At 47.7% G+C, this 10,529-nt stretch overlaps 1 protein-coding gene across 1 annotated transcript; it reads right to left on the reverse strand.

The window, feature by feature from the left end:
* Positions 1-677: 677 nt before the first annotated feature.
* On the reverse strand, positions 678-10,529 carry LOC104018865 (serine/threonine-protein kinase SBK2). Its single transcript, XM_009472053.2, has 4 exons — positions 10,493-10,529; positions 2,669-2,864; positions 1,695-1,897; positions 678-1,436 (listed from the first exon to the last, which is right to left on the reverse strand). The coding sequence occupies exons 2-4, from the start codon at positions 2,853-2,855 to the stop codon at positions 867-869; spliced, it is 960 nt and encodes a 319-aa protein (XP_009470328.2). The 5' UTR covers positions 2,856-2,864; positions 10,493-10,529; the 3' UTR covers positions 678-866.

A 10,529-nucleotide genomic window follows, 5' to 3' on the forward strand; every position in this document is an offset into this window, starting at 1 on the left:
ATTGTGCTTCAGCAGGGCTGTCGGTGTTTGCAGAAGGCCATTTTCCTGAGTGATGGGAACTAGAGGGGGACACTTGTGCAAACTGACACTGAGACTCCTGCTGCTAACAACCCTCTGCACAGAAGAGCCCATCTGTCACCTGGTCCTAAACACAAGGAAACAGGAGGAAATGCATGGCAGTGGGCAGGTTACAACATGCAGTTCCCTGTGGCTTTCTCCAACACCACAGCTCCATGGCTCCCAACACCTTCTCGACACCATCATCAGTACCCAACTACCATCCAGAGCCACATGCTGGGGGTCCCCAGCACCTCCACCCCACTGGCTTGAAGCCACCCTTCAAGGGTCCTGGTGGAGGTCCAGGCAGCATCCGGGGTGGCCCCTGCCTTGCACAGGTTGTCCTGAGATGGCTGCAGGGTCTGTCATGCCCCTGCTCTCCCACAGCAAGCAGGCCCCCACAGGCATTTTATTATGACGGAAAAAGAGCCACATACAGAAACACAAAAGTACATATTTTGTTCTATTTTGAGACAAGACAGGTGCTGCAGCCCCTAGAGAATGCCCTGGAGTCTGTATGGCCAGGAAGCGAGTGGGTGCTTCACACGCAGACAGTCGTTTCCAAGAGAAAGGAGATGTTTTCAAGCCCCAAGGAAGCACAAGGAGGTGACATTGGGCAGCACTGAGACATAGGGTGAGGACCATCAGCTGGGGAAGGAGCCTGGCTCCGTGGTGGCAGGGACAGTGCTGCAGAGAAGTTGCATTCTGGGTCACCATGGCCTCTCACACCCAGACCACCGTAGTGTCCCAGACCCCGAAGTCCCTTGCAGGGTGAGACCTGCCCTCCCTCCCTCCACGGGGAGCGGGTTCTAGGGCTTCACTGCAGCCTCCTCGCTGTGCCTGTCCTCCAGCCGCCAAGGGCAATCAACGTAGCGCAGAGCCCCGCTGACAGGGCCACGCTTGGCGGGATCTAGGGCCAGCAGGCTCCGCAACATCAGGGCAGCCTCAGCTGTCAGGCGTTTCCAGTGGCGGGGCAGGTCCTCCTCCAGGCCTGTCTCCTGCCACTGCATGAAGTCCTCAAAGAAAGGGTCGTTTGGCAGGCTCTGCTCCCAGGGGAAATAGCCAGTCAGCAGGCAGAAAAGCAGCACGCCGAAGGCCCAGGCATCCAAGCTGGTGTCGATGGGCACCCCCTGGGCATCAGTGGTGTTGCTCAGCTCAGGGGCGGTGTAGGGGATTACCCCAGCCACCAGCTTGAGCTTGGTACCCTTGGGCCGCGTAAGCCCGAAGTCAGTCAGCTTGATGCGCCGACACTCAGGATCAAAAAGCAGCACATTCTCAGGCTTGACGTCACGGTACACGAGCCCTCGGCTGTGGATGAACTCCAGCGCGCTCACGAGCTGCTTGGCACACTGCTTAGCGGCTGGCTCAGGGATCCCGTCCTGTGCAGGGAGAGAGACAGGCGGTATGGCACACACAGGGCACCTTGGCAGCCCTGCCAGCTGGGCTCTCACCTGCGTGCTCTGCACTGGGAAAGACCTTTGCATTTCTGGTCTTTCAAGCCTGAAGCTGCTTCAGCGCTGTAGACCCCAGAGAGACCCACAGCCCATTGCCTTTCTCTCCCTCCCTCCGACCCAGCCAGCCTGCACAGCGGCCAAACGCTGCAGTCCCAGTCCCCATGGCCTTGTAGCAGCACTCACCCGGGGTTTGATGATAGAGATGAGGTCTTTGTGCAGCGCTGGTTCGTAGAGGAAGCCGTAGTACTGGCTAGACTCGATGGCAATTCCAAACATGCCGATGATGGCAGGGTGGGTGGCGAGGGAGAGCGCCACGCAATACTCATACAGGAAGGTGTGTAGCTTGGTACTGGCTTTGGGTAGCAGCTTGAGAGCCATAGGAGTCCCTGGGAATGGGGAGAGTGGGTTAGGCTCCCCTGAAAGTCACTCACACCAAGGCCAGACAGAGGGGCCACTGAGCAGCAGCCATGGGTCTGGATGCTCACAGCCACAGGGAGGTCTCTGGCCCAAAGCTTTGTGGGGATATACCCCATGGACACCAGATCTGGGAGCAGACACTGCCACCGGTGTTGAGTTTTGAGCCAGCCAGCGCACGCACAAGAGCATTGGGCAGCACAAGGGAAATTCAGGCTATGTGGGCCCATCAGTCTGAGCTGGGACTACTACAGAAGAGTAGTGTCAGGGCCCTGTGGGCACTCATAGGCCTTAATGGCCTTGGCCAACCCCACCTAGGACCTCCACTCACACCCTCCATCCATGGGCCTTAGGGCACCATTTAAGCTCAGGCTTGGGGCTTCACTCCCTGCCTGAGCTGTGTGGTGGGAGTGCTCGTTCTCAGCTATATCACATCCATGTCAGTGCCTAATCATGAACCCTATTGATCCTGACTTGTGGATTGACTTCCCAGCTTGACCTTGGGCCTGCATCATCACTATAACCTTGCCTGATGTTCTGGCCTGCCCCCCAGCATCACCTGCTCCCTGGCTGGGTGCAATGGGATGATCCCTGGCTGGGGAGGTCCCTGTTCTGCCAGTCTCCCTGGGATCTCCCCACCGTGCATGGTGCCTGGCCCCAAGGAGCCACCAGCCCACCCAGTGCCCTGGCGAGTGGAGAGGAGGCAAGGCACAGTAGCCCATGGGGTGCAGTCAGTTCCTTACCTCTCTGCCTGTGGGTCACTAGCATCACGTGGCCATACTTGCCCCTGCCCAGCTCCCGAATAACCTCATAGTGCTCGGCCACCTCGGTGCGCACCAGGCTCTGAGCTGTGATCTCCAGTAGCTCATCTAGCATGGCTGGTGCTGCTGTCCTTGCTGCTGCTGCAGCTGCAGCTGAGCTCTCGGCCATTGCTGAGTGCTGCAGAAAAACCACAGCCCGAGTCAGGAACATCACAACATGCACAGAGAAAACCAGATCAAACACGCCACACAAACCATGCCATGGCAGAGGATATTTCTGCCCCTTGGAGCCTGAGCACTCTCGCAGCTGTGCTAGAGTTGAGCTTGCGCTTTTATGCAGTACACGTCTGGGCAAAGCCCTTCATCATATAAAAGGTCCCTGTGTTGAAGGGAACCTCCTTCAGCCCTCTAATCCTTTCTGGCCTCCACACAGATGCTTGACTCTCTCTAATTGTAGTCCCTGGTGCCTCTCATTTCAAAGACCTGGATCACCTTTCTGTGTCAGCTGTACTAAAGCTTGGCCTTCCAGGCCTCCTCTTATTCTAGTCTCCAAGGTGTTAGGCAACAAGCAAAACATTAACAGAGTCCCAGATTATCAAGCGTGACCCAGTCCTCTTGATCTCCTTAGCCTACTGCAGTAAGACTGTGTCTCTCTACTTAGAAACCCACCCCTACCACTTAATGAAGAAAGTCCTTGAGGTAGGAGCAGAGGCAGACTTGCGCCTTAGGCAGAGGCACAGCTAGCCCGCGACAAAAAAGGGGTTACTAGTCAGAGGCACTGTGCTCCGAGCAAGCCAAGGGGAGCTCAGTACCTCACACGCCTGCTGACATTTCTGACCCAAAGTCACTCATCTGTGCAGCCAAGAAACTCAGGCAGGAAGGAAGCTTGGACATCAATGGCATTTTGAGCTACAGCCAGCTGCCTCAGACCCATTTCAGAGAAATGCTTTTTCAGTCCCCCCAGCCAGCTACAAGGTGGCATTTTAAGGCACCTGTGGCAGCACTCTCCCCCGACTACCTCCCTATGCTCTGAACACAGGCACCCCAGACCTGGGAGCCCCTCCTGGCTTTGGAGCAAGGTCACAGAACCAGAGTCACAGGATGGTCGAGGTCAGAAGGTACCTCTGGAGATCACCTAGTGCAACCTCCTGCTCAGAGGAAGGTTAACTAGAGGAAGTTGCTCAGGACTGTGTCCAGTTCAGTTCTGAATATCTCCAAGGATGGAGACTCCACAACTGCTCTGGGCAACTTGTTCCAGTTTTTGATCACCTTTATGGTAAAAAAGTTTTTTCTTGTGCTTAAATAGAAATTCTGCGTTTCAGGCCAACTGCCTCTTGTCCTGTCACTCAATATCACTAAGACGACTCTGGCTGTGTCTTTTTTACAGGTATTTATATACATCGATAAGACGATCACCTCGAGCCTTCTCCTCTTAAGGCTAAACAAGTCCCAGCTCTCTTAGCCTCTCCTTGAATGAGAGATGCTCCAATATCTTAATCATCTTCACAGGCTGGATTCATTCCAGTATGTCCACATCTCTCTTCTGCTGAGGAGCCCAGAACTGGACCCACTACTGCAGATTTGGCCTCACTAGTGCTGAGTAGAGAAGAAGTATCACCTCCTGTGACCTGCTGGTAACACTTTGCCTAGGATGCAACCCAAGAGCCTGAGGGTTGCAGCATTCTTGGATGTGTCTTAAACAGTGTGCAGCGAGACAGAGCTCTGGTGTAAAACAAGTGGCTCACCTCTGCACCTACAAACTCGGGATCTCCTCCCATGAAACATTCTGACTCACATGATGCCTTTTGGGGGAGGGAATAGGACCTCACATTACTAAAAAGGAAGATGGCATCCTGGGAACGAGTTGGAGCAGAAAGAATGAAGCCTTTTTGCCTTGGTTTTTACATTGCTCTGTCTGTGACCAGAGCTTATTACAGTTCCTTTAACTTCCAGCTCCCAATGCTGCTAGATCTCGTCATTCTTAAGAATCCAGTAATTTAGCAACAATTATTTAAACCTAGGAACACTACAAAAAGGCTGGATTTGTACAGGAGACTGGGACTACCTGTGGGAGAGTTCACCTTCTTTTCCCTTCCCTTCTCTCCTATACTGCATTGCTAAATCTTATCCAATTCAGAAGTACCAAGTAATTGGCCCTACTCTTCTGCAAAGGCTTTGGCTTGGTGTGAGAGCCAACAGCAGTCAAAGTTAGTACAGTCCATAGGGAGTTCAACAATGAACAAGTGTGTGCATGGGAGGGGATTAATGGAAGGCTGGGGAGAAACTCACAGGGAAAGACAGTCTGGAAAGTATTTTAGAGATTTTGCTTTGATGTCCTCCTGATTGCTGCCTAGCCGGCGCAGCTTGCGAAATTCCACACAGCAAAGGGCATCGCAGAACCTGCAAATGGACCCACTCTGCCACTGACATTTCCAAACCGGTGTTGCCACATTTAGGTGTTAAAACGAATAGCTGAAAAAAGTTTTTAAAGAGTCCTAGCTAGGAATATAGAGAAAAAACTTGAAGTCTAATAGACCTTTGAAAGACATAGACCTCCCCTTGATATTAGATAGGCTAAAGCCACACTAAATAGGAGTGGAACAACAGGAGAGATGTCTGCCTGTCTAATGTGCCGAACACATTAGATCTATATTTGTGAAAAAAATATCAAAAGATCTATTCTGTAAGACAGTGTTCCTCCTATATCAAATTCATGATCATATACAAGTTCTTGTCAGCAAATCGTTCACGGTCTTCTCAGATAACTTAATTGCTCAGACTTGAGTTGGGCAAAACTTCTTCCCTTGTAGGCTGGCCACCAGTTAGTGCTATCTAACCCAAAGGTTAGAATCTTCTTGCTGCATCCACTTAATGTATTATTCAATAATGATATAATTTTCACATATCTATTCATTAATCTGTTTTTATTTGTATTGAATTATTTATTATATGATTCATCTATTCTATTTTTATATGATTCATTACTTCTATTTGCTGTGTGAAAACCTGCTTTTGTGAATGGGAGGATATGCTTCTCTGTATATTCTTGGTTCTCACTCCAGCTTTGGGACTCAAAACATTTGAGTCTATAAGATTTTGCAATAAAAAAAATTCCAAAAGTCTGTTGTGTCCTTCCACTCCACATTTCAAGTGAACTGCAAGATAGGTGGCAAGGATCCTTACTTCCATGCATGGCCCCACTGGCATGGGAGGGCAGATTGTCTGGGTACGGAGTAGAGCATCAAAGTGAAACAGCCAAATTGGAAAAATAGATCAGCCAGAGGATATGGGTAGAGTGTCTTGAGGGACAGTGACAATCCTGTGGGTCTGATCAGGGCTCCGTATGAAGGAAGCCCCAGCTGCAGTCACTCCAGAACTGTTCGCAGGCTTTGGCCCTTGCTGCCTTTGAAGAAACTGATTACAGGACAGTCTATACTTCAGGAAATAACCAAAGTTGTCAGGTCTTTCTCTGAGATACCACTGCTAAGTGAAGGCCCAATTTGGTCATCACTGAGTACAGTGTGCTTGCGTGCTCTGCACCTACCTCTGTTACCTTCTAGAGTGCCATTTGCCCTTTGCAGAGTGACAAGCACTGGGGAGGAGGCCACCAGGGCCCTGGCCAGGATGCACTCATCATTTGGCTGTGCTGTATTGAAGGCAGCAGGCAGGGTCCTTTTCAAAACTGTTCTTTCCTTCACTATCCTTCCTGTGCTTCATCCCTGCTAGACATCCTATTTCCAGGCTGTCGACATGTGAGAAACCCTAATTCCCCAAAAGAGTCTGTAATTACAGTAGCAAGAAATTGACATCCTTTCCACCATCGGGAGATGCTTCCCAACTTCCTGAGGAGCTGAGGAGGACCTAGCCTATGGAGATACAGTGTCTTAGTCTAGGTAATGTTATTCTGGTTCTTCAACCAAAATGATTAATATATTTGGTCCAGAAAAGCAATTCATACATGTCAAGGGTCAAAGACAGTGTAATCTCTGTATAACAGAGACGGTGCTATGATGACAGAATCACAGAGGAGCTTAGGCTGGAAGAGACCTCTTGAGATCATCTAATCCAATTCCCCTGCTCAAGCAGCAGCAGCTGAAGCAGGTTATCTAGGAAGGTGTCCAGTCAGGTTTTTAATATCTCCACAGATGAAGACTCCACAACCTCTCTGGGCAATCTATCACGTTGTTTTTCCCACTTCCTCAGTGTAAAAAAAAAAAAAAAAAAAGGTGTTTTATAGTGTTTAGATGGAATTCCTTGTGTTTTAATATGTGCACATTGCCTCTTGTCCTGTCAATGAGCACTACTGAGAAAGGTCTGGCTCCCTTGTCTTCATTCCCTCCCATCAGGTATTTATATACACCAATAAAATCCCCTCTGAGCCTTCTCTTTTCCAAGCTGAAGAGTTTCAGCTGTCTCAGCCTCTCCTCATATCAAAGATGTTCCATTAAAAATGGCCTTAAGCATACGGCATGTAGGGTCCATTTTCTTGTCTGACCTTCTACAGAGCTTTAACCCGAACCAAATAACCAATAACATTTGGGACACCTCTTATAAAAAGTCATGCAGGTTTGATCCAAAGAGAAACTTTGGTCAACTATAAAATCCAGTGTTAACATTCTTGCTGTTATTTATTTATATGATATCCTAATCCAAATTTACCTAACCTGCTGCTGAAGTTTCTCAGCTAGAGAAAAGAGTTTTTTAGTGCCTGTTGTATTTCTCCTGACTCTCGCAGGGTTTATATGCACTGTGGTCAGAGGTATGACCACAGTCTATGAGAACATATTTTAAACTACTTAGATTGAGTAAAACTAGCAAGGTACAGCCTGAAACTCAGGCTATGTGTTTAACCAACACTTTACTGAGGCTTCACAAATGGTCTGGCCCACTGTGCTTCTGTAGTGCCCACGTCAGTTAGTTTAACAACAGATAGGATGCTTCCAGAAATTGTAGTCACATTCTGAATTTTGAATAAACATCTCCATGCTCTCTGATAAGACACCTCTCAGTCATCTTTGGTTAAATGCCTTCAAACAACCTTCTGTCCAATTCTCAAACGAAGGCCTTCTGTCCAGCTCTCAGATCTGTTTTATGGCTCTTTTCTGAAGCCTCAGAACTTTTTCTGCCCCCCATGTTAAAACACCGACTGCTCCTGGGGGAATACCTCCTGTGACACATTTGGCTAGAATTACCCTCTGCCTCATGCTGTGGCCTCAAGATTTTCCTTTTGCAGGAACACAACACTGAGAAGCTGTACTACCTTATACATTTGTTATGACTCCAGAGTTCTTCCAGATTACTGGGGGTTTCTTTGGGAAAAAATCCCCTTCCTCTTCACATCCCTTTCTGGGTGTGGCTTGCCTTGTTTCTACCTGAATATTTTTGCACCACCTTTAATAAAGCACATTTTGCTCAAATAGACTTAGTGTATCAAGTAATTCAGATCACTTCATGTCTCTGTTGTCATCAAACCACTGCGTTTGTTTCTGTCTAGGGGCTGTGTAAAGACCCTACGTGTGGGGTCAACCTCTAAATCATTGGCGGGAGTTCGGAGCAGTTCGCAGCCCGGTATTGCTTCGTACAGCACCTGCTAGAAACATCCCATTCACTGATTGTTCCCTGAAAGCTACCTATATAAATTCATCCTGGCATTGGTCAAAATCAACAAGCCACACATTTTTAATGGATTTAAAAATAAGCCCAGTGTAGTGGAAATTATTTTCTTTTATTGGTGTCCTCACCCTACACAATTAATTTTGTTAAATCCTGACTCTAATACTTTTACCTTTGTCAGTGATCTAGAAGAAAGCCCTGAAATCATCCAGAAAACATTTGCAAATGACACAAAATGGGTTTGGGTAGATAATGCATTGCTTGATGAAACTAGTACATGCACATACACACATACAAAAGTGTTTCAAATGACCAAAGAAGTCAGGAGTTTAGTCTGGCATTGAGCGACAGGAAAAAAAAAAAAAAAAAGAACTCATATTAATCAGACAAATCTAAAAGTTCTTCATGCTGCTTTGTAGATAACATGGGCACTGTGTAAACCCAGAAATGTAGATCTGGTATAGCCTCACTTCCTTTGTGGGCTTTAATATGTAGGATGAGATAGAAGTGCACTAGAAATAATCTACTGTGATATCAATACACATCTTGATACAGATACAAGTCTAAGAGAATAATGGTACAAGGGTTACTGATGTTGCAGATTCCACTTTTGAATTCACTGTGCTGAAGAGAATGCCCAAAAAGCATCAGATGTAGGAAACATCAGCAGTCAGAGGCAAACTAGCATTTTCCAGATGCTAAATTAAGAAAATAAGCTTCACTGTAAACAAAAAAATAGATATAGCCGTTCAGCTTTACATAGTCTAAGGTAGATTATAACAAAAGAAGAGATCTGTTCCGAGACGATGTGCCTCTTACAGTGAACTCTAGTTTCTGCAGAGGTTCCTACAGACAGATGCCCTGAGACAGTCTGAAATTTAATCTCTGAAAATCAGCTGAGTTAGGAAAGCTGTATTTCTAAGAGCTGGCCACCTGCTAAAGACTTCTGTACTAGAATTGAGAATATCATGCACCAGTGGATTTTGTATTTTTATTAGAAATGCATTCCTTCCATTTGCTCTGCTTTGCATTCTTCTTTATCTACTTTTTTATGACGTTTTTTGGAATGTTAAAAATATACTGATGTGAAAGCCTGGTTTCTCTAGGGTAAATTTCCCAAACTATTCTGGAGGCCAGCTGATGGGTCAACAGAATTAGCTATTGGATGTTTTTCATCTTTTTAATGGTATCAGTGAGACCACAGTTCAGCAAGCTAGCGCTGGTGTCCACAGTTTGACGGAAAAAGGACCAGAGAAGAGCCATGAGAATGACAACAGGGGTGACAATTACAGGGGAAACTTTCAGGGAAGCAGTCTTTTTAGCTTATCAAACAGATAGCAAAGAAGTGACCCTATCATCTGTGTATACCTTTGCAGGTACTAGAATTTCACCAAAGAGAGCTCTCCCACTTAAGTAAAAGCATTATAATAAAACCAATAGCTGAAGTTGAAATGAGGCAATTTTAGACCTCAGTTGCGGTGGAGATTTTGTGAAGAAGGATATTTGCCCCTAAAAATCTCATCATACAGTATGGAAGAGTATCCTTCTATCTCTGGAACTTTTAACTCAAGAATGGCACTTTTTTTTCCCCTAATAGGTCCACTCTAGTGCAAACCACGTTTAATACAGGCAAAGGATCAGAACATATTATCACAGTGGTTGTTTCTGGCCTTATTGCTGATAGATTTATGAGCTTCTTTCTAAAACTGGTCAGCGGGCTAGTACTTAATCTCACTGCGGAGAACCGCATGACTGTCCCCTTAGCAGAACTGCGTATTGCTCTTCTTGGGCAGAAACACTTAGCAGCCACCCCAGAGAGAGCCCCATAAGCCTGTCCCCAGCAAGCAGTATACCACAATCTCCACGCAGCAGCCTCCTCGGACAGAAATCGGCAGCAATCTCGCAGGGATCAAGCCACATCACACCCTCCTCCCAACCAACCAGCCAGTACCAGGGCACCATCCCACTGGACCCAAAGCAACCTTTCGGGGCAGAGCCACCTAACGAGCTCACCATCAAAGAGATGTGGGAAATGGGTGCACTCCGAGTTGTGCCAGCACACTACGCCCAAGTCTCCAAAACCGGTTTGTGAGGGGTGGATGCCCTTTTACATGCCTGTCCAGTCTCCTTCATCCTGCCACAGCTGTAACTTCTCTTCCCACACTCCCTCCCCGTCCGTACCAAGCCTCTCACCTTCTCCAGCAGCGCAGCACTGACGGCCAGCCGTGGA

The sequence above is a fragment of the Nipponia nippon genome, unplaced genomic scaffold, assembly GCF_047370975.1.
Source record: "Nipponia nippon isolate SJK-2023a ecotype South Korea unplaced genomic scaffold, ASM4737097v1 scaffold_1, whole genome shotgun sequence".
Taxonomy (NCBI): Eukaryota; Metazoa; Chordata; class Aves; order Pelecaniformes; family Threskiornithidae; genus Nipponia; species Nipponia nippon.